At 37.3% G+C, this 25259-nt stretch overlaps 1 protein-coding gene across 1 annotated transcript in view; it reads left to right on the top strand.

Moving 5' to 3' along the window:
* UNC13C (unc-13 homolog C) overlaps window positions 1-25259 on the top strand; it is a gene marked incomplete at both ends in the record, with an annotated part of 584133 nt that overhangs the window by 209517 nt on the left and 349357 nt on the right. The window contains 3 exons of the mRNA XM_079701234.1: window positions 5404-5623; window positions 17499-17726; window positions 18679-18820. Of these exons, the coding sequence (XP_079557360.1) occupies window positions 5404-5623; window positions 17499-17726; window positions 18679-18820 (590 nt within the window). The remainder of the gene's footprint in view (window positions 1-5403; window positions 5624-17498; window positions 17727-18678; window positions 18821-25259) is intronic.

The following is a 25259-nucleotide window of genomic DNA, read 5'->3' on the forward strand; positions in this document are numbered from 1 at the left end:
CCACCCCTCTACGTGGTCACAAAGCACGGAGCTGTGCTATGCAGCTGCTTCCCACTAGCTATCTATTTTACATTTGGTAGTATATATAAGTCCATGCCACTCTCTCACTTCGTCCCAGCTTACCCTTCCCCCTCCACATGTCCTCAAGTCCATTCTCTACATCTGCGTCTTTATTCCTGTCCTGCCCCTAGGTTCTTCAGAACCATTTTTTTTTTAAGATTCCATACATATGTGTTAGCATACAGTATTTGTTTTTCTCTTTCTGTCTTACTTCACTCTGTATGACAGACTCGAGGTCCATACACCTCACTACAAATAACTCAATTTCGTTTCTTTTTATGGCTGAGTAATATTCCATTGTATATATGTGCCACATCTTCTTTATCCATTCATCTGTCGATGGACACTTAGGTTGCTTCCATGCCCTGGCTAATGTAAATAGACCTGCAGTGAACATTGTGGTACATGAATCTTTTTTTTTTTTATTAGTTTCTGCTTTATAACAAAGTGAATCAGTCATACATATACATCTGTTCCCCCATCCCTTCCCTCTTGCATCTCCCTCCCTCCCACCCTCCCTATCCCACCCCTCCAGGCGGTCACAAAGCACCGAGCTGATCTCCCTGTGCTATGCAGCTGCTTCCCACTATCTATCTACCTTACATTTGGTACTGTATATATGTCCATGCCTCTCTTTCGCTTTCTCACAGCTTACCCTTCCCCCTCCCCATATCCTCAAGTCCATTCTCAAATAGGTCTGTGTCTTTATTCCTGTTTTACCCCTAGGTTCTTCATGACATTTTTTTTCTTAAATTCCATATATATGTGTTAGCATACGGTATTTGTCTTTCTCTTTCTGACTTACTTCACTCTGTATGACAGACTCTAGGTCTATCCACCTCATTACAAATAGCTCAGTTTCATTTCCTTTTATGGCTGAGTAATATTCCATTGTATATGTGTGCCACATCTTCTTTATCCATTCATCCGATGATGGACACTTAAGTTGTTTCCATCTCCGGGCTATTGTGAATAGAGCTGCAGTGAACGTTTTGGTACATGTCTCTTTTTGAATTATGGTTTTCTCAGGGTATATGCCCCATAGTGGGATTGCTGGGTCATATGGTAGTTCTATTTTTAGTTTTTTAAGGAACCTCCATACTGTTGCCCATAGTGGTTGTATCAATTTACATTCACACCAACAGTGCAAGAAGTTTCCCTTTTCTTCACACCCTCTCCAGCATTTATTGTTTGTAGATTTCTTGATGATGGCCATTCTGACTGGTTTGAGGAGATACCCCATTGTAGTTTTGATTTGCATTTCTCTAATGATTAGTGATGTTGAGCATTCTTTCATGTGTTTGTTGGCAATCTGTATGTCTTCTTTGGAGAAATGTCTTTTTAGGTCTTCTGCCCATTTTTGGATTAGGTTGTTTGTTTTTCTGATACTGAGTTGCATGAGCTGCTTGTAAATATTGGAGGTTAATCCTTTGTCAGTTGCTTCATTTGCAAATCTTTTCTCCCATTCTGAGGGTTGTCTTTTCGCCTTGTTTATGGTTTCCTTTGCTGTGCAAAAGCTTTTAAGCTTCATTAAGTCCCATTTGTTTGTTTTTATTTCCATTTCTCTAGGAGGTGGGTCAAAAAGGATCTTGCTGTGACTTATGTCATGGAGTGTTCTGCCTATGTTTTCCTCTAAGAGTTTTATAGTCTCTGGCCTTACATTTAGGTCTTTAATCCATTTTGAGTTTATTTTTGTGTATGGTGTTAAGGAGTGTTCTAATTTCATTCTTTTACATGTAGCAGTTTTCCCAGCACCACTTATTGAAGAGGCTGTCTTTTCTCCACTGTATATTCTTGCCTCCTTTATCAAAAATAAGGTGACCATATGCATGTGGGTTTATCTCTGGACTTTCCATCCTGTTCCATTGATCTATATTTCTGTTTTTCTGCCAGTACCATATTGTCTTGATTACTGTAGCTTTGTAGTATAGTCTGAAGTCTGGGAGCCTGATTGCTCCAGCTCCATTTTTCTTTGTCAAGATTGCTTTGGCTATTTGGGGCCTTTTGTGTTTCCATACAAGTTGTGAAATTTTTGTTCTAGTTCTGTGAAAAATGCCATTGGTAGTTTGATAAGGATTGCATTGTATCTGTAGATTGCTTTGGGTAGTAGAGTCATTTTCACAGTGTTGATTCTTCCAATCCAAGAACACGGTATATCTCTTCATCTATTTGTATCATCTTTAATTTCTTTCATCAGTGTCTTATAATTTTCTGCCTACAGGTCTTTTTTCTCCTTAGGTAGGTTTATTCCTAGGTATTTTATTCTTTTTGTTGCAATGGTAAATGGGAGTGTTTCCTTGATTTCTCTTTTGCCATTTATTTTAGAGTACTTTTCAGCTTTGGTAAACAAGTGCCCATATCCCCAAAAATCAAGAATGAAAAAACTCATTATAATTTTTTGAGACTGGGGATATGTACCCTGTAGTGAATTACCTAGTGTTTTTCTCCAGCTTCTCCAGCTTTCACATGTTATGGTTTATTCTAATGCCCCATTCACTTGATTTTCAATGTGCTGTCTAGTAAATTTTCCATGTTTTTTCTTTTTGAAATTAGCTTCACTTCCTCTTTTCATGAAATGGACCATCCCTCTTTAACCAAACCAAACCAAACATTTCAGTGAAACCTTCTCAGCTGTCTTTCACTTGCTTTCCTTCAGCCTATTTAATTTTTTAGCAAGTGGTCCTTATATTTATTACTCCTACTGTAGCCTAGGGATTTAGAGCGCTGACTATATGTCACTTGAATTCAATAAAATGAAAGTGGACATAGGGAATTAAAGTGTGTTCATCATCAAATTTAAATTATGCAGGTAAATTCATGTTCAAAATCAACCCCTTGCCCAGCTCTGCTTTCTAAATTAATATATATTTCTCACTTGCGTTCAGTAGCAGACTGTTCTATTCCCACCAAGTGTTCCAATGAGTTAGAATTGTTGTTTTCCCCTACTAAGACAACAAATTATGCAATCGCAAATATACCTAAAGTCCATTCTTATTTTTTTGGCTCAGCCAAAAATTTTGTATTACATACACACACACACACACACCCCACATATACACATTACATGGTCCTCCACCCCTCAGCTCAGCTAGAATATGAAACTGTCTGTGGAGAGCTGATTGTAAATCTGTTAGGCCAAGAATCATTCAAGTCACTTTGATGATATTGAATATCACTCTGCTAGGTAGTAAATGGGAAGCAAAGATGCATAATACATACTTATAATTCTAAAAGAACTCTTAACAGTTCTTTTCAAGGCAAGGCATCTTCATTAGGGAATGAAGCCAAGAGATTTATTGGCTCAGACTATCTTTATTGAAAAGTGATGGATCCACTTGTTTTGTCTATACAAACCCTAACACAGGGGTCTTCTACTTGAGAAATTCCCATATTTTGAACATACTGTTGCTCCGTAGACTCACTTGAAATATAAAGAGCTTTGACCAGCCCCTCATGGAGTAGCAAGGGTGGGTCTTGCTGTTCAAAAGCTAGAAAAATTTTTTAGTAATGCTTAACTCCCTGGTCGGGAACCTCCTTCCACCACTAACAAACATATTCTGGGAAAATACATAATGAGGGGAATGTATTAATAAAGGGAAATATGCTATTACCGTACTATGGATTTGAAAAATAATGACAAGTGAGCCATTTCAACACTGTGGGAAGACATTCTGAAATGAGATTTAAGGATGATTAATGCAAAATACAAGTGCTTCCTTTTTAGCATTGCTTATCAGCTAGACTCCTACAGGATTTATGTAAATAACCATTCATTATGCATCAGGTAGTTGTGGGAAGTTATTTGTAATTGTAACTTCAGAGACTGCTAGTCTTTCTACCAGGACATCACCTGCATAGTGGGATATGACAATCAAATGGACAGACACATCCAAACAAGTCTCCACTATCAACACTAATACTTAGTATTTTCTTTTACTTTTTTTTTTTTTTTTTTTTTTGCGGTTCACGGGCCTCTCACTGTTGTGGCCTCTCCCGATGCGGAGCACAGGCTCCGGACGTGCAGGCTCAGAGGCCATGGCTCAAGGGCCCAGCTGCTCCGTGGCATGTGGGATCTTCCCGGACCGGGGCACGAACCCATGTCCCCTGCATCAGCAGGCGGACTCTCAACCACTGCGCCACCAGGGAAAGCCCATACTTAGTATTTTCTTAGTGTTTGAAGTCTATGGACTATATTTGTTACCATCTCACAGTCTGATCTTCAACATAATACGGTAGGTAGGTAGTACAGGAAAGTGAGGATTAGAGAGTTTAAGTCTCTTCCTAGATCACAAGACTCTTAAGTAACAGACATTCATTCATTTCACACACAAAAAATGTGTTGTACCTTTACTATGCCCAAGGACAATGACAGGCACTGTTTAGGCACTAGAGAAATAGGGAAGAGAGCTCCGGCCTTCTGAAGCCCATTTCATATGTCACACGATGAGACCTGTGATCGTGAACTCAGGCCTCCTGGCTCCTCATTCAGTGCTCACTCTACCAACAGCTTCCATGTGCTATTAAAACTTATCTCCCTTTAAAATATAAAGCACCATGGGAGAGTGCCACATTTAACCTTTATCTACTACTAGGGCTTTCTTATCAATTAGTTGATGAGCTCCTTCCTAAGGAATAGGTGATGAAAGCAGTTCGCTGTGGAAAGATCTATAGAAGACGTGTACTTTGGGACTGGGGAGGGGTGTAGTGTTAGAGAGGGTATAGAATCAGGGAGATGAGGCCTGGGTAGAATATAAAAGAGGGGTGGGAGTGTTTCTAGAGGGTTAAAATCAGCGTTGAGAATATTTTCCATTACTTCATAATTTTACCAAGAACCAGAAGAAGCAATTTAGACCAAGGATAGTAATATAAATTCCTTTTTTTTTTTTTTTCGAATTGATGTTTCCTGAACACCTATCTCAAGCCAGAGACTAGGTTAGGCTCTGAGGATTGATCCAGAAGTGAGCACTATGCTCATCATCCTTGCCCTCATGGAGTTCACAGGATAGAGGGACATAGTCATTATCAAGTAACAAGAGCTCTGTGCTGCCATGAAAGAAGCTTACACAGCAGGGAGCCCAGTCCAATATGAAGATTAGGGAGGTCTTTGTGTTCAAAAATTAGGGAGGTCTTTGTGTTCAATTCAAACTGAATTGGGCCCTAGAACACTGAACAAAGAATAAGTGTGCAGAGTTATTTTGATGACTGCCCTCACTTAAATCAATAATCAAGGGGTCCCCTCAAAATAGCATTTACAGGAAAAAGTGATAAAATGGTTTGTTTTATGATGAAATTCTCCAGATCCACTGATGTGGCTCATGTTGGTTACTTGTCTCATCTTCACAGAAAATACATGTCTTCAAGAAGACTTTGCAGGCACTGATCTACCCCATGTCCTCCACCACCCCACACAACTTTGAGGTCTGGACGGCTACGACACCTACCTACTGTTATGAGTGTGAAGGGCTCCTGTGGGGCATTGCCCGGCAAGGCATGAAGTGTTCAGAGTGCGGAGTGAAGTGCCATGAAAAGTGTCAGGACCTCCTGAACGCAGACTGTTTGCAGAGTGAGTATTCGTTTAGGTGAAGAAGCAGGTGTGCAGAGCTGGTCTTACCCTATGCATTTTCAGCTCTTGCTAATTCTCAGCAAATCCTACTCACCCCCCGCTTATTCATTCACACAAAGATATACATACTGCCCGCCAAGTCATGTAACTGATTGTGTCTTCCTACACTGTTGACCTTGGCACTTTCAGATTCCTCAGAATAACTACCTGGAGTTCAGTGGCACTCGGACCAAGTAGAAAACTTCACAGTGACTTCCAATCTTTGTTCTCACTTTTATCTCATAATAGCCCCACGTGGTCAGTGGGAACATGTAAAGTCACATTCCTCAAACAGGGGTTAAGACACACCCCTGCGATGACAGCAACTGGAATTCTTTTCCAAGCCTACTTGACACCTGCCTTCTGCAGGCAAGAGCCATGATCTTTTGCTGTCCCTGTGCAGCCCTTAGAATTGGGAGTTCTTGTATTTGATGTCAAAGACAAATCTAACTTACCAGATAGGTGACCCTGGGCAAGTTTTTCTAACTTTTCAGGGCTTCATGTTCTTCCACCAAATAAATAGGAATAATAAAATGTACCTCAGTGGGTTATTTCGAAAACTCAATGAAGTAGTTGCTGCTAAGAGTCTGTCACATAGTAGATGCTCAATGAATATTAATTGCCTCTCCATTCTTTTACATTTCTGAATAGGTACATGTCACTTTGACTATCATGACAGGTTATCTTAAATTTTCCATTTCCCAAAAAAAAACCCTTTATACTGGTACTTTAGATTAGGTCCTGAAATGCCAAAACATCATACTCTAAAATACATATTATTGGCTTTTCACTGCTGGATTTGTCAGTTGACCTTATCTAACTAAAAAACACTGCTGAACAAATCTATTTAAACATGGATTTTCATTTTCAAATGATTTTTTCACATCTAAATATTGTCCCCTTTATTCATTCTTTATAGGCATGCAGTCATTGTAAGGTACATAGGTTGCCTGAAATTGAGGGAGGACAGAGGAAAATGTCAAAATAAAGATTAAATCAGAAATGCTGGCACAGCTGGCTCTTGCAGTAACAGTCACACATATTGTACGCTTTCCTCTACCTGATCAGTATTCTCCGTACACAGTCAGGTCAGCCTAAGACTGTTAATGGTAATGAATGTGTTTTTTGAAACAAAATAGTGCCCCTTCTTTGAAAAATAAAAGGCATATTTAGGAATGAGTGCTTAGAAGAAGGCAGATTGACTCAATATTACTCAGCCAATTTACTTGCAAAATCTCATAATGCAGTTAAAATTCAGTCTACCTGTTTAAAAACTGAATTGTGAACAGGCATCTTAAGAAACAATCACATTAGGGCAGTGACATTTCGAGAAAACAGATAGGAAAAATATTGCCATCTAGAAACAAGTGGCTTGATTCCCTTAAAGAAAAAAAAAATGATGCAGATAATACCTAAGAAATGAGTTAATTCTTCTTTAAGTCTTTCAGAGAAGAGAGATGCCACCCATTCATTAAACTTTAGAAACACTTAAATAGTCTATTTCCATTTCTTGGTATTATTTGGTATTGGTTAAATACACTAGGCGAACTTTGCGCTGAAGTTATTCATTAAAATGCACATGTAAATTGGAAGAATCAAAAACAGTGCAGAAAAAATGAGGGTAGACATGTATGCCCCAGGAAAAGGATATTTTCCTTGATCACCCCTCCTTATTTTTCCCTAAAACCCATGTTCTCACCTTGAATGGAAAGAGGTGTTGCTAATACATGAATTCAACTTCACCGCTTGCCACAATAACTATCAATAAAATTTAAAGTTGTCCCTACAAAATCAGTGACATTTCCTTAAGAAATTTCTCTTTTCATTGCTTTAAGCAAGAAATTTGCAATGTGACATGTTGTATGAAATACTTCCATGTGTGCCAAAATTGAAAGAAAAAGAGAGAATAAAAAATTAAGAGAAATCAGAGCTGGAAAATACAGCTAATACTGCCAATTGTAAGCACAAGGAAGTTCTTTGATTTCCTTCTCCAAATGGTCATTCAATTTCTGTTTGAGCAACTATAGAGAAAAGTTAACACCTTGGCAGGCAGCTTAATTTATATTAGAAAATTCTAGCTTATAAAATAAAATTTGAACCAACTCTTGCCTTATAGCAAATTCTTTTCATTAAGCCAAATCTTACCTTTGGAGAAAATATTTAATAAATTGACTTCTATCATATATGATAGTTTTTCAAATACTTGAAGATAATAGTCTTCTTTAGGTTTCTAGAGCCCTCATTATTTTCCTAATTCTTTTCTGAAGACATTGCAGTCTGTCAACGTGCGTACACACATACACTCAGAATAAAACAAAAGGAAAAGTAAGTCTATATTTGGGTCTGACTAATGACCTGTACAAAATAAAGGGTATTTAAAGTTACTTCAAATTAATTTGAGTTTGGTATTTCAGTCCCATCAACTTTTGGGTCTATGACTTACACACTTGCAGTCAAGGGAAATTAGACCAGGTAATAATATCCTACTCACTGTTCTAGTACCTCCATGCAGGTGCAGAGATGCATGGAAATAGGTTAAGAAAACAGCCTCATCTCAGCTCCTGTCTAATTGATTCTACTTGGTGGTTTCTACACTTCACTGCCTTCCTGGCCTGAGGCTAACAGTCATGTGAAGTGGAAGGTAGGAGCAAAGGATAGCAAAGGAAAACAGAGCAATGCTTGAGAGAAGAGCACTGATCTGTCATACCCCTCCCTGTTCCAGGCCAGTAGCGGTGGATAGAGTTCACCTATTTTTCTTGAATTAACTAATTTCTGTCCTGTTATTTGAAATACATTTACTCTTTTTTGGAAATGGCATTTGGTGATGGAAGAATTGAAACGCAGTTAATGGAGGAGCGGTTTCTGACCCTGAATGATATTCATGTAACCCATAAGGACCTTGTCAAAACAGTTATGGTGGCAGTTTTAAACTAGGAAAAAGTGAAAAAACGTGTATGTTGGCTGGGTTGAGGTTGTATGCAGAGTGAGACATATGTAAAAAGAGAGATCACATATAAAATATTTTCCTTGATTATCTTTTTACAGTAGAAAAGAGATAACTTCAAAATCAGAAAAATATGCAAATAACCATGGAGCCTAACCCGACTGGCTAGCACTTTCTTACACATCTCCAAAGAAGAAATCCCAGAGTCCCACTGAAAAAATATTCTGCCTAGTTTTAATTCCTAACTGGAAATTTCAAGTATCTGCATAAAGAAAGTATTTCATCAAGAGTTCAGGAAAGCAGCATCTTGTGAGATGTGCTATTTTGTTCTGTTTCCCACTGACATTATGTTAAGCTTACATGCACTAATTACTAACCATTGTGAATTTGTAACATTCACAAAATCTGGCTAGTGCACGCCTGTCTGCAAACTAGATACTGATTTTTTTTTCATATTTGTGCTACCACATTTGCAACCACACTATCTTAAGACGGTCAGTTATTTGTATATGTTGAACAGCTATGGGTGGGAGCGTTACTCTGGGCTTTCAGATCTAGAAAGAAAGTAATCAGTGTTGTCCCTGGACTCAGACAGATTTTCTAAGCCTTAACTCAGGTGAATAGATATAAACACATATGTTAGAAACTTTTGACATTCTACTCTGTCAACAGAAATTATACAAAGTATGTTTATGTTATGAATATACTTAGGAAGCTTGTTTAGAAGTAGGATTTTGTGTATCTTCTGCTATAGGGTGGAGACCAGTCTTTGTTTCCCCATAATTTAGTCACACATTTAAGCACAGCTAGCTGCATAATAAATGTTGGGGAAGCAACATATGAAGGCATGCGAACAGAATTAGAAATAGCATGAAATGGTTTAAAGATCATCCTTCCATAGAACCGTAGATCATTAAGGGAGCCTTTGAGATCAGTAGATTGGAGAACCCGATCTACAGATTTTACTTAGTTCAGACAGTTCAGTATCTTGTCAAAAAGAATCGAATGGTAACATAGGTAGTGTTACAACTAAGGTCTCTGAACTCCCAGCCTAGTGATCTCTCCTAATTTACAAAGAAACATGCAAAGTGGACCCTAAGGGGAAAACGGAAAGTTGTTAAATTCTATCTCCAGTGCTTTCCCCCCTCCCTGTCTTTTAGACATTCTGTGCTGCCCAGACCTCGGCTTCCCAGCGCTCCCGATCATGACTCCTCAAGGCCTCCCTCTATGACCAACCCACCAAGCTCGGGGTATACCCCCTCAGTCCACCGTCTCCAATCACAACTCACTCACTACACTGACTTTTCAACACTAAAGAGGAAATGATTTGATAAGTTAATTTGGATAAAAGTGGAATCAATTGTTAAGTTAGCTTAGTACAATGGTCAGTTCCTTAACCCAAAGGAATAACCTTATAATGGAGCATTTTCAGGTTTTGGGATAGGGTACATGGGGCACAAAAAGGGTGAGTATGCCTTACGTAATGTCACAGAAGTATTCTATGTAACCTAAGCGAAGGCTACCTATCTATCTATATACATTTTTTTCATACTCCTGAACTACTTGAGAAAGATCTGGCTTCTAATCCTGTCACTAGTAGAGTTTTTAAAAACCTCTCTGAGCACCATTTTCCATATATGTGAAAATAATAATACCTGTCAATGCTCTCCAGCTAAAGACCACCAGTAACACACCTATGGTCTTAAAAGTTCAGTTTATTCCCCATCACTTCATGGAGAATGCAACCAGGGTGAACCACAGGGCATCTCAGTAAGAGGACATTAAAAAAGCAGAGGATTTCTCTTGATTGAGTTTGCCTTGAAGTGAGGACAATTCTGTGATTGTGTACATTAAAAAAAAAAATCTACGAGGAAAGCAGAGTGAAGCTAATAGCTGTACTTAGTAAAGAAGCAGTAGTCACTCATATTAGGAGAGGGATGTTTGGTCTTTTGTGGTTACATGGTGACCTGGTTTTCATCTGTGCTTAGAAAAAATTATAGAGTGGCCTTGTTTGTCTTGCTTTAAGAGGGACCATGTGTGAGGATGGTGTCCTATGAGAGTCCTTATACCCAGCTGGAAAGCATTACTGCCTAGTGGTGAGCACCAGGCCAGCTTCCAGCCACAGTGTGAACCAGATGTGTCAGCTGAATTCACAGGTGTCAGAGGCTATTTAAAAAAAAAGAGAAAAAGAAAGAAATCCTAAGTTTAATTTTTTCTTTGTTATCTTTTTTTCTTTCTTTCTTTCTTTTGAAAAGGATATGAAGAAATCAATGTAACTAACAGTGGTGAGACCAAAAAGGTCTTTCCTCTTCCAATCTCTCCCTTGCTTCCTTCTTTTTTCTTTACATAGTAAAAATGTTTTTGAAGTTGTCCCCCCACCTTGTTTACAATTAATTTGTTCCCTTAGAGCTTATAGATAGTTCTGGACTCTGAAATGACTGGGAAATCTTGAGAAAGTGAGTATCTAGATAACACTCATGAGATGGAGTTTTGACAAAGAATTGTGAGAGGGTATTCCTGATTTTGTGGGGGTGGGGGGGTTGGCAGGCACGTTTCTAAACTTGTTCTAAAAGTTTGCATTTACTAAAAATGGGATGATCGAATCTGGTGGGGTTGATATAGTGGAAGCAGAGGAGAGGAAAGGTGGTTTTTCTTTGTTTGGGGCTGTAGGCTTACTGACAGTGAAGTCACTTTATAGAAGGTGGCAGTTCCTCCAAAGGAGCCTCCCTCCCCACATTCCCCACCTACAGGGGTGGGAGATGACGCTCTGCTAGATCTGTGCTCCTCCGGTTACCCGCCTGTTAAACATTAGTCCTTTGTTTGTGAGAAATCGTGTGGAGTGTGCTGCTTTGATCTTACAAGAAAAAGGAGGCGGCTGTCTTGAAGACGGGGGAGTCCGGGGCTGTTCCTTGAAAGATTGAAGGTATGTTAAAAGAGGAGGGTTAAGATCATCTTGGTTGTAAAGCAACTAAAGGGAAAGGGTAGCAAGCGCCAACTACATGCTCACCTACATGATTTCATGGGAAAGAAAAGCAGAAGTGTCAAAAGCAGGTCCACCTACATGGTTTTACTGGTTAAAAAAAAAAAAAAAAGAAAAGCAATAAAGTTTCTCATACTAGACACTCTTAGGGAGACACGTGCCTCAATATCAGACCCTGAGTGTGCTTTCCAGGTTTATTAACCACCTGCTACCTCTGGGTTCACCAGCCTCAAACACAGGTAAGGGTTAATGGATGTTAATAATAAATTATTATTATCATTGTTGTTATTATTATCTTCTGCAGTCTCTTTGAACTCTGTTGTCTTTTATCTTCAAGCACTTCATTGACTCCCATCTAGTAAATAGCTATAAAGCATTTAGCCTGTGGCAGACACTGAGCATGGCACTGTCCAGGGAAAAGTTTTCAAGGAGTTGCTTCACAGGGCAAGTAATTATGAAGCTCAGAACCCTAAAATTCCTCGTTAATGTGAAATTCTTTAACAAATGTTTATAACTTCACCTCTTAGACATTCTGAAATCCCTACACTTATTCAATTATTATTATTGAAACTATATGCATTATCTCATTTAATCCTTACAATGACCCTGTAAAGGAAGACACTACTATTATTTCCTTGTGTTTCTCAGATGAAGAAACTAAGGCTTACAGAGAGGAATTAACTAGCACAAGTTCAAATGGTTAGTAAGTGGCAAATCAGGATTCACACACAAGACAGTGTTGTTCTATATCCAGAGCACCATGAGCACTATGCTCTCTTGCCTTATTTAAAAGTGATTCTCTTGATTGATTTTTTTGCACTTATAATTGGATTTATGCCCTTGCTTTATGTTGTTAAATTCATGAAGTATATATGCCAACCAAATTCTGCTTTATAATGGTGGGCACCCATTTGTTTTCTGAAAATCCCAAATCTGAAGCCAAGGGCCTGGTGTATTTTGTCTCTTCATAAAATATATTCCAAAGCATGTTTATCATTTTAGATAGAATTCATTCTTGTTTCTTCCAGGATTTTGGCCTTGTGGTCACAGTGTGCAAGAAGTTTATAGCACATTAAATTAAACCCAGAGCCAATTAAATACTCAAATATATTGTTTTTTTTTAGATTCCCCCAATAAATATTTTATCTTCTCTATTTACTGAGTATATCCTATTTTCCAAGCAGTGTGTTAGATACTTGGAATACACCTTTACTTGTGGTTGGCCTTGAAGAGTAGTGTGTGTATATATATATATATATATATATATATATATATATATATATATATATATATATGTATATATATATATATATTCAGGTAGTTGTGTCAGTGTTGGTTGATAAATATTGAAGAATTCTGTGAGGCAGTTCCTTGAAATCAGCCATGCTAGGAGTATTTACACCACAGAAATCTGCTAATGTTATAAATCAAGTTTGGCTTTTGTTGTTCAGCTTTTTTCCATGGGGGAGGGGAGAAAATGTGACCACTGAATTTAGAATGCCTGCATTTCTGTTAAGGAAGAGATAAGATCATATGCTGAGAATGGAGAGTAATGGCGGTGGTAGGTGACTTGAAAAGAGTAGAAATGTTTTAGAACAGCTGTTCAGAAAAATAGGAAAGAGAAGAGACTGAGATCACGGTGGAATCATACATTTGTTACGTGCATATAGATAATTATTTGGAAGGAAAACTGAAATTGTAAGTTGCCATATAAAAGTGGTGAAACTGTGGCTTTTATATGCAATTTAGATGCTTTGGGTAATGAATAAAAATTAAAGAAAATGAAGGTTTCTAGTTAATTGGCTGTTCCATTAAATTAGGTGGAAGGGAGCCATGTGGGATAAGTCTGCCTCTGTCTAAGGTTGAAATCTCTTGCAGTTTTGTTGTGCATAATTGTATTAATCTGTCAATTAAGTGTTTTTATTTATTTTAAATTTATTTATTTATTTATTTTTGGTTGCTTCGGGTCTTTGTCAACGTGCACAGGCTTTCTCTAGTTGCGGCAAGCGGGGGCTACTCTTCATTGTGGTGCGTGGGCTTCTCACTGCAGTGGCTTCTCTGGTTGCGGAGCACGGGCTCTAGGCACGCAGGCTTCAGTAGTTGTGGCTTGCGGGCTCTAGAGCGCAGGCTCAGTAGTTGTGGCTCACAGGCTCTAGGCACACGGGCTTCAGTAGTTGTGGCGCACGGGCTTAGTTGCTCTGCAGCATGTGGGATCTTCCCGACCAGGGCTCGATCCCGTGACCCCTGCATTGGCAGGCGGATTCTTTTTTTTTTTTTTTTTTTTTTTTTGCGGTACGCGAGCCTCTCACTGCTGTGGCCTCTCCCGTTGTGGAGCACAGGCTCTGGACGCGCAGGCTCAGCGGCCATGGCTCACGGGCCCAGCTGCTCCGCGGCATGTGGGATCTTCCCAGACTGGGGCACGAACCCGTGTCCCCTGCATTGGCAGGCGGACTCTCAACCACTGCGCCACCAGGGAAGCCCGGCAGGTGTATTCTTAACCACTGCGCCACCAGGGAAGTCCCTAAGTGTTTTTAAAAGTAACAAAGATGCATTCCATTTGGATAATGTATTACTCTTTTTTTTTTTTTTTTTTAATGGTCCAGAGCCTGATTTTTTTTTTTTTTTAACATCTTTAGTGGAGTATAATTGCTTTACAATGGCGTGTTAGTTTCTGCTGTATAACAAAGTGAATCAGCTATATGTATACATATAACCCCATATCCCCTCCCTCTTGAGCCTCCCTCCCACCCTCCCTATCCCATCCCTCTAGGGGGTCACAAAGCACCTAGCTGATCTCCCTGTGCTATGCAGCTGCTTCCCACTAGCTATTTTACATTTGGTAGTGTATATATGTCAGTGCTACTCTCTCACTTCCTCCCAGCTTACCCTCCCCTACCCCCGTGTCCTCAAGTCCATTCTCTTTGTCTGCATTCTAGCAGCTTCATTGAAATACAGTAATATGTCACCAGAGATCAACAATAAGGGAGATCAAAAGAGATATTACACAGTGAAAGCACTTGGTAGAGTAATACATACTTTACCAAGTGCTTTCACTGTGTAATATCTCTTGATCTCCTTTATTGTTGATCTCTGGTGACATATTACTGTATTTCAATGAAGCTGCTAGAATGCAGACAAAGAGAATGGACTACCATTAGAAAAATAAGATGAGATATATAGGTTCAATAAATAACAGGGCAATGAAAAGTCATTGTAGATGAGTTACAAAAATTGTAAATTTGTCTTGTATCCCTGAACTAAATAGATCTACTTTGAATCATTTTCTTCAGATCAAAAATATAAAAGTAGAACTTAAAAAAAGCTATATATCTTTTCTAGAAATAACAGTTAAAAGGCTCAAACATAAGTCTCTATTAACTTGCTCTCCTAGATTGGCGATTTCACAATTTATGGGTCTGTATGTTGTCTGTACATATTGAGTAGATATTCTACTCCAACATCAAAAGCATTGGTGAATGATTTCAAAGCTAATTGTCAATCTTTCCTAGTTAATTCCTTAAAAGAATTCAAGCGGCAGTTGTTAAGTACAGAGATTTGGTTTCTTAGGAAGAAAAATCTCTTGACATTCCAGCCTTGAATTTGGTAGCTATTACTAGAATGAACATTTATTATGTGGATGGCAGTCAGCTGGCTCTTCCTGAATTTAGAAAAATAATCCAAAATACGTTTAACTCTTGAGAACTTTAACACACTTTTCTAGAGCTTTGAGGGCATAATAGGCACAACAGTAATATTTGTTTAGAAATCTCGGGGAAGTCAACATTTTTATGACACTTTGAGCATTCTTAGAATGACCTTTACAAACCAAACTTTTGAGGCACTTTGAATTTTGTAGGTGACTTTTTCAAGGCACTGCTGTTCTTTCCTTTTAATGAATATTCCAATTCTTGAAGTAAAATAGGCCTTTTGGGGAGTTGTAACTATATAGTGTAGCCTAAGCTAATTTTACCATGTAAGAATTAATGTTCTATGGAGCTAAACCATTACTGACAAATTACAAAAATGCTTATTAATTGCTTAAAGGTGCACAATTCACAAATGTGTAGCTGTTCGAGGGCATGCTTTAACAGATGACTAGGACACTTAGAATGTCCTTTCAAATTATATCTTAAATGGAATACATTAATTTTTAGTATTTTTTAAAAATGTGGTATAAATTCTCAAAGGTTAAAAAAAAAAAGGTAAAGACAGGGAAACTGCTCTTTCTGCCAATAGATTTTTCATCTATTTTAGTGTACTCTAATTATACCTTGATTACTATGAATGTATTTTTTCTTTTTTTTTTTTTTTTTTTTTGTGGTATGCGGGCCTCTCACTGTTGTGGCCTCTCCCGTTGCGGAGCACAGGCTCCGGATGCGCAGGCTCAGCAGCCATGGCTCACGGGCCCAGCCGCTCCGCGGCATATGGGATCCTCCCAGACCGGGGCACGAACCCGTATCCCCTGCATCGGCAGGCGGACTCTCAACCACTGCGCCACCAGGGAGGCCCCTGAATGTATTTTTTCTACTTTAGAAAATAAATGTTTTATTTTCAAATAAATGAAGATGTTCACTAAAATACTGCCGTTAAATTTTAGATGAATTTATTACAAGGAAAGTTCAGAGTTGACTTTTTGTATTTTGTCTTAGCTTCTGTACTTAAATTGGGCATAACTTTCACAGAAGTAGGCTCAAAGGACATTACTGAGGCTATCCTTTGTGATAGGAATTGTACAGATAAATTATCACATTCAGTCTCTAAACTCTATTAGTATGCTTATTTCAGAAACACAATATTTCAAAAAATATAATACAAGTTGGGCAGTATTTACAGTCATGGAGATAAAAATTGGAATGATTACCACCTATAGACACAATTTTCTTCTTCTTTTCATTGTATATCAGTTGCTTCTGTACCAAAAAGTGTTTGGTTTCAGCAGCGACAGTTCCTATAGACCCTGATACATGGGCCTTTGCTTTCCAACTTCAAACTCAGTAAGGAAACATGAGAGCTGGAATCAGTGTCCACTATTTGCTTGTGGAATACTGAGCAACCCAGAGTCCACATAAGACTATCCGGTTGGTAGTTGGAGAAGGTGAGGGACCCAAGAATTGGCTTTTGGAAATCCTTCATTGCCAGGATTTGTGTTATAAACAAAAGTGCCCAGAAAGTTGAGACCGATCATGAAAAAAACAATGTCTTAGAAAACAAAACAGAGTTTTGACTAGAAAGTAAAAATTCAGCCTGTTTAAAACTATGGCCATATCACAGAATGAGAGTTCAAGTCTGTGGTCCATGAGGTAGAGGTAGTCCAGCCCAGTGGTTTCCACATCCTTTTTAAATAGCAGAATTACTTTCATTCCAGGTAAAATTTTACCCTATATTTCAATATAACAAATAGTGGTCATATTTATTTTGCAGGGAAAAATTTAAGCTTTTCATTATGATAAATTTCATCAATTAAAAATAATTAGGTACTTTAGATGAACACAAGTATTTGAAATATTGATTTTCAAGTGACGTTTGCCGTATGCATCCAGTCTGTTTCTCAATTTTGTTTTGGTTACTCAGTAAATATGTGTGGTATATAACAGATTTGATTGTATGCGTTCCTTTTGGTTTTGAAATTTGTTTTTAAAATTTCAAACCAAATATTTGCACAACTGTGATTCAGTTCAGTAATACAACTGAATAAACTGGTATCGTGGAGGTCCATTTCCTTGCCAGTAACACAAGGGCTAGTCTCTGCATAGAGCTTGTTCCCCTGATATTTTTTGAAAAAGCCACCCTGACTCCTCACAATAAAAGCATTCATTCATTCTCATGTTCTTCCTTTTTTTTTTCTCCCTCTCTTGGTCCCTCAAAAAGTAACTTCATGTATATTTACATCACCGTTGATTTTTCTATTATAGGAGCGGCAGAAAAGAGTTCTAAGCATGGTGCGGAAGACAAGACTCAGACCATTATTACAGCCATGAAAGAAAGAATGAAGATCAGGGAGACAAACAGGCCAGAGGTGTTTGAGATAATTCAGGAAATGTTTCAGATTTCTAAAGAAGATTTTGTGCAGTACACAAAGGCGGCCAAACAGAGTGTACTGGACGGGACATCTAAGTGGTCAGCAAAAATAACCATTACAGGTAAAAATAAGTCTTTTTAAAAATTTTCATTCCATATTGAGATTTTTTATATGTCTTAGAAATCACTACTACTAATAGTTATAGGTAAGATAAGTAGAATTTTTCAATCTTGTCAATATTAAAGTCTAATTGGTACTTCAAATTTCTGAAATGTGTACTAGATAATTGAAATCATTTCAGTCTATGTCTTGTTCTAATCAAAAGCTCTTCAAGAGGAAGAAAGTTCTATTTTGTAATATACTCATCAGTACGCTGCAGTTTACAGGAGACTAGCTTTGTTGCTGCCTGCCACTGATAAAAGACAAGAGTAGCCAGTAATCTCTTCAGTCAGTTTTTCTTAATGAGAAAACAAATACTGTTTTATATACTCCTGGATCGGTATCCCTCATTCATTTGATCCTTGATTTGGCAATCTGAGTTTAGTGATGTCTAATAACTTGAACTTCTGAAGTTGCTTGTAAGTAACAGCAACTGCATATGTTACATGTTGATATTTACCACACCTTTTAACTTACTCATATTGTATTCAAAAGGTAAAATAAAGAAGCTCCTATTACTGAGTTGAGTTGATCAATACTGACAGTAAATTCATAAATAAATAAATCACAGACTTTTGAATTACATTGGGTAATTTGCTTATTGTATGTGCATTCTCATTTATCTATACATGGTGCAGTGATATATATGAGTATATAGCTAATATGCCTATGTATGTATACCACTACTGTTCATTACGGGCAAAAGCAAATATTCATTAAAGGAAGGTTTTAATGTTCTGTGATTCATTCTTTTATTAAACATTTTGTTAAGTCCTGTTGCTCATGAAAATGAAAGCAGTGGTGTTGCATTGCAAACCAAGGGGACAACGAAATAGAAAATGTTTCCTTCATTATCATTTTATTTGTTTCTGAGGAAATCTTTATATTAAAAGTTTGAATTTGGTTTATTTCAGTGGTTTCTGCACAAGGCTTGCAGGCAAAAGACAAAACAGGGTCAAGTGACCCATATGTTACAGTTCAAGTCGGAAAGAACAAAAGAAGAACTAAAACCATTTTTGGAAACTTGAATCCAGTATGGGATGAGAAGTTTTATTTGTAAGTAAATAATGAAACTATTACAAATATTAAAATATTTCAGGATAAATTTAAGACAGGCATGCAAATATGCAAGCAATAATTATCTCATATTTTAATTGTATCTATGCATAAATTATAAAAAAGTGAAATGAATATTATGAACTCAATAACCTCATGATATTTATTATTTATTCTTCATCTTGGGAAGCAAGCGAATTAAAAAAGTATTACAAAAAAAAAGTTGGCACAGCTAGGGTGAGTTTGCGGGAGGAAAAAAAAAGACTATGACATGATCTGTAACTTGGGTTGACCCAATATAGTAAGGAATTTACAAGCTTGATTCAGCAATAGCTTGTCATCTGAAGATTGATGACTAAAGACAATAGAAAGATTTGGGGCGTCACCTGGCCCATTACAGCTACACCAGCCTGTACTGATGAAATTGTTGATGATAACTTAAAACCTCTCATTTTCCGTGAGGTCGTTTATTTTAAACCTCTTATATCCTGTACCAAACAGCAAGAAATCATTTTTTGTCAAGGGTTCTTTTCTTTCTATTACCCCTTCTTGGAGAGAGATAAGATAACTTCCAATTACCATTTGGTAGAAATGAAAAGCCCTAACTGTGAGTTTAAAGGCAGACTGTTCTTTTTCTTTCCTTCTTTCTTTGTTAATAGTTTACACATGGATCTCATAAACATGCTAAATAAGCAAACTCAACACATACAGCTTGTTTGGGAATGTGGACAAGAGTATATATAAAATACAGAATTTCACATGTATATTGGCTGATGAAGGGAGTGTTAAGAAAAGGGTGTGGAAAATCAGTTGGGACCCAATAACAGAGAGTACCATGGAAAAAGTTAAGAGCTTTCTATGATTTCTACTTCAGACTGCTGGGAGAAACCATTTTAATATCTCTCTGTTTGTTAAGAGAAGATAAGAAATCAATTGATAGTCATAAATTCTTATTCCTAAGGCAGTCAAGTAAGTGAATAAAGTAGGATAAGGGCAAAAAAGGGGAGGGACAAGGACTGTGGGAAACTTGAGAGCAAGTGACTTGGGAAAGAGACAGCTTCCACTGCCATGCAGTCCTGCAGCTGCAATGCAGCTAGAGTTTCCAGTTTCTTAGGAGAAGCTGGAGATTTGAAAGTTTAAAAATAACTTTATTGAAGTATAATTGGAAAAAAAAAGTCTACATCTTCAAACTGTACAATTTAAGTTTTGACATATGTATACCCCATGAAACCATCACCACAGACAAGAAAATGAGCATAGCTCTCAACCCAAAAAGGTTCTTTATGCCCCATTGAAGCCATCCCTCCTGACTGCCCCCCGATGCCAGGCAATCACTGGCTGGCTTTATGGTGCTATAGAACTTTTTTTTTTTTTTTTTTTTGCATGTCTACAATTTTATGTGAACAGATCTTACAGCATGCGTCCTTCTTTTGTGTGTTTTTTTTCACTCAGCATAGCTGTTTTGAGATCCACCCATGTTGTAGGGTTTAGCAATAATTTATTTCTTTTTATTGCCAGGTAGCATTTCATTGTATTAAAATATAACCGTTTGTTTATGCAGTCACCTTCAATGGCCATTTGGTATGTTTCTAGTTTTTAGCTATTAAAAAATAAAGTTGTTAGGAGCAAGTGGCTTGAGTCTCTTAAAGAAAAAAAAATGATGCAGATAATACCTAAGGATATATGTTTACATTTCTCTTGAATAAATACCTAACACTAGAATAGCTGGAACATATATTAGGAGCATGTTTAATTTTTAACTCTTCCTAAGTGCTTGTACAATTCTATATACATTTTCACCACCTATGTATGGGAATTCCAGGTCATACAAATCCTTCCAATGTAAGGCCAGTCTTTTGGATTTTAGCCATTCTAATACGTGTGTCTTGTTATCTTATACTGCTTTTATTTTGCATTTATCTAACGACTAATGATTTCAGGCATCTTAGAATATGTTTATATGCTATTCATGTATCTTCATTAGTTAACTATCCAAGTATTTTGCCCATTTTTATTTTTTTGTGTTTTTATTTGTGGAAGTTTTATATTTTTATGTTTCACACGTTGGTCTTTGATACATTTTGATGTGATTATTTTTAATGTGGTATAAGTTATAGACCCAAGTTCTTTATTTCGTATATGGAAATCCAATGGTTCCTGCACCATTTTTTGAAAACACTATCCTTTCTGTACTAAACTGCTTTTGCACCTTTTATAAAATTCAGCTTTCTGTATATGTGTGGAGATTATTTCTGTTTCTGGATTTTTTATTCTGATCTTTTTCTCCATGTATATGCCACTACCACATGGTCTTGATTACTATAGTTATACTTTATAATAAATAAAGTCTTAAAATCAGGTAGTGCCAGCCCTCCAACTTTTTCTTTTTTTCAAAGTTATTTTATCTATTTTAGAACCTTTGAATTATTTTCATGTGAAGTTTTTAATTGGCTTATCATTTTTCACACGAAAGAAAGCCTGATACGGTTTTGATTGCTTTATTGCCTTGGCTAAGATTTCCAGTATAATGCCAAGTAAAAGTGATAAGAACAGACATTCTGGCCTTGTTCCTGATCTTAGATGGAAGACGTTCCTTTCTTGATTAACTGTGATATTAGCTTTGGGCTTATTGCAGATGCAACTTTTCCAGTTAAGACAGCCATCTTCTACTTCCAGTAGGCTAAGAATTTTGATCAGAAAGCAATGTTGCATTTTGTCTAATGCTTTTACTGCATCTATTGAGAGAATCATGTAATTCTGAATGTCATTTTTAAAACTTTACTTGGCCGATATTGTTCCATTGTCTTTGTGTTTGCCTCGCTTCCTTATTTTCAATGATAAATCTGTTGTCTTCTTTGTTACCTTGTACATGTCTTTTCCCCTCCATATTTGCTTTTAAGGTTTTGTTTTCTTTACTCACCTGTACAATTTGATTGCAGTGCGCCATAGTGTAATTTTCTTTGTGTTTCTGGTGCTTAGGGTTTATTGAGCTACTTGGGCCTGTGAGTCTGAGGTTTTCTTTAAATTTGGGGAAATTTTGGCCATTGTTTCTTTAAATATTCTTTCTGTCCCTGTCTTCTGGAGATTTCACTTATACATATATTAAGCCTCTTGAAGTTGTCCCACAGGCCATGGATGCTCTTATGTTCTCTCCCTCTCTCTCTGCCCCCCTTCCTTTCTCTGTGTTTCACTTTAAATTATTTCTATTGCTAGGCATTCAAATTCACTGACCTTTTCTTCTGTAATGTCTAATCTACTCTTAATCCAAGCCACTGTGTTTTTCATCTCAGACTTTTATTTTCCATGTCAGGGAGTTCACATTGAGTCTCTGTATCTTCCATATCTCTGCTTAATTGTTTTAAAAATTAAGATGTTATTGGGGGGGGAGGTTCATAGGAAAATTGAGGGGAATGTGTAGTGATTTCCCATGTACCTGCTACCCCCACGCATGCATAGCCTGCCTCCATTATCACCATCTCCCACCAGCATGTGGGTATATTGTTACAGTTGATAAACCTACATTGACACAAGATAATCACTCAAAATTCAGAGTAGACATTACCTTTCTCATAGTGTTTTACATTTTATACGTTTGGGCAAATGTATAATGACATGTATCCATCATTATGGTATCATACAAAGTACTTTTACTGCCTTAAAAATCCTCTGCGCTTCATCCGTTCATTCCTCTTCCCTCACCAAATCCTTGGTAACTACTGATCTTTTTACTGTCTCCAAAGTTTTACCTTTTCTAAAACGTCATATAGTTGGAGTCATACAGTATGTAGCATTTTCAGATTGACTTTTTTTTTCATTTAGTAATATGCATTGAAGGTTCCTCTGTGTTTTTTTTTTTCATGGCTTGATATCTCATTTCTTTTTCAGCACTGAATAATATTTAATTGCCTTGATGTACTAGAGTGTTTTTATTCATTGACCTACTGAAGAACATCTTGGTTACTTCCAGGTTTTAGCCATTATGAATAAAGCTGCTATAAATATTCATATGCAGGTTTTTATGTGGACATAAATCTTCAGCTCCTTAGGGTAAATGCCAAGGAGTATGATTGCTAGATTCTATGGTAAGGGTATGTTTAGTTTTGTAAGAAACTGCCAAACTGTCTTCCATAGTGGCTGGACCATTTTGTGTTCTCACCAGCAGTGAATAACAGTTCCTCTTGTTCCACATCCTCTTTAGCGTTTGACATTGTCAGTATTTTGAATTTTGGCTGATCTGGTACGTGCGTATGATACCTCGTTTTAATTTGATTTTCATTTGAGATGATCCATGTTGAACATCTATTCATTTGCTTATTTGCAGTCCTGTTCATTATCTTTGGTGAGGTGTCTGTTAGGCTTTTTGGCCCATTTCTTAATCAAGTTGTTTATTATTATTGAATTTTAAGATTTCTTTGAATATTTTGGATAATAGTCTTTCATCACATGTGCCCTTTGAAAATACTTTCTGCATGTCTGTGGCTTGTTTTCTCATTCCCCTGACACTGTCTTTCTCTCCTTAGCTTTCTGATTCATGCAGTACTTATAATAATTGTTTTGATGCCCTTGACTGACAATTCTAACAGTTGTGTCCATTCTTGGTCAGTTTTGATTGATAATTTTTTTTCCCTTATTTTGTGTCGTGTTTTTCTGCTACTTCATGTGCCTGGTAATTTTATATTGGATGACAGACAGACTTTGCAAATATTACTTTGTTGGTTGCTGGATACTTTTGGCATCCTCTAAATATTCTTGAGCTCTGTGCTGAGACATAGTTAAGTTACATGGAAACATATAGTTCTTTAGGTAGGTCTTGCTTTTTAAAATTTGTTAAGTGGGAATGAAATAGCACTCAACTTCAGGCTAATTATTCCTCAGTACTGAAACAAGACTCTTCCATGTCCTCCACCTACTGACTCGAGAATGATAAGGTTTTCTTGTCTGTGCAGTCGACACAAACACTATTTCTAGCCTTGGTGAGTGTTGGGCACTGTGATGTCTAATCCTTTCAAGGGTGGCTTTTAACCTGGCTTTGGGTAGTTTCATCACATGTGTGCACTTATTACTCAGCTGATTGCTCAAGATGAGCCTGAAGTAGATTGTTGCTTTCTTTCTGTTCAGTTCTCTTCTTTTTGATAGTATGTATGCCCTGTGACTTCTAGCTACATTGGGTTTTTCAGAATTTCAACTCTGTCGTTCCAACTCAGAGAGTCCAGTGGACTCCACCTGGGTTTTCTCTCTTTGCACAGTGGCCTGGAAACTCCCTCAGGGAAGTAAGCTGAAGTAATGTAAGGCTCACCTTGTTAATTTTTTTTCACCTCCCTGAAATCACTGTTCTTCTTTGACAGATCTTCAGTATATTGAGAAACAATGTTTCATATATTTCACTCACTTTTTGACTTTTCACGTGGGGGGAATCTCTAGTCCCAGTTACTCCCTCTTGACTAGAATAGAAAGTCTGGAACTTTGAATTTATTGATAAGCAAAACAAAATAAAACAGTATGAAAACCAACACAGAACATGTCAAACAAGGTACAACCTTTAGAGGTATGAGCCATAGGTTTTCAGTTGCAATCTATGAAATAAAGCATCCATTTAAAGAAATGCAGTAGTAGAAATATTCTAGTTTTATAATCCTGCAAAGGACCCCTTTTGACAAATCAGCTGAATAATTATAAGTGCATGCGTATGAGGAAACTTCCCAAGAACAAGGTAAGGCCCACCCAAAATAATTAGATATGACAGTGCCCAGTGTTCAGTTACATCAGGAATACTGTTTGCTCTCACTGGACAGGCTAGAAAAATTCATGGTTCATGGGCTGAGTATACTGGAAATGGATATTGAAAACATGAGTTATCAGTATTCTAGCTGGCAGTTTTTCATGTAATTTACTGTATACCTGTTTTCCTTTTGATAGGAGGCACCAACAATACATGTATTTTTAAAACAACATCCTTTTCAAGGAAGAAGAAATTCGAATTTAAATTTATTGCACCAGACTGTGCATATAATATATATATATTTTTTTCACATTTTTCACTTTACTGACAAAATATTTATGAGCTTTAAGTGAAATCATGCTCACAAATATTTTCCATATTTTCCTTCTAGAATATCAAAAAATGAATGCCTAAATTTTCAACAGTAATTAATTTTGTTGCCAGTTACCTGAACTCCAAGATTCCATTTTTATTACCGATGTTCTATATGACTGGTTCTAGAAATACTATTTTGAATCTACCTGTGCATGATTTCATTTGACCATGAAAATGGTGTGAAAGTTGCAAACTTATCTTCCTTTATAAGGAAGGAGGAAATGAGTTCATAGTGAATTTATGTGCAGATTTTGAAAAATGCGTACATGTCGCAGATGAACTCACCCAGGCCTCCCACTACCCTGACAGTTCTGCCCTGTGAACCGGAGTGTAAAAATGTGTCCT

The sequence above is a fragment of the Hyperoodon ampullatus genome (genome assembly GCF_949752795.1).
Source record: "Hyperoodon ampullatus genome assembly, chromosome: 3".
Classification (NCBI taxonomy): Eukaryota; Metazoa; Chordata; class Mammalia; order Artiodactyla; family Ziphiidae; genus Hyperoodon; species Hyperoodon ampullatus.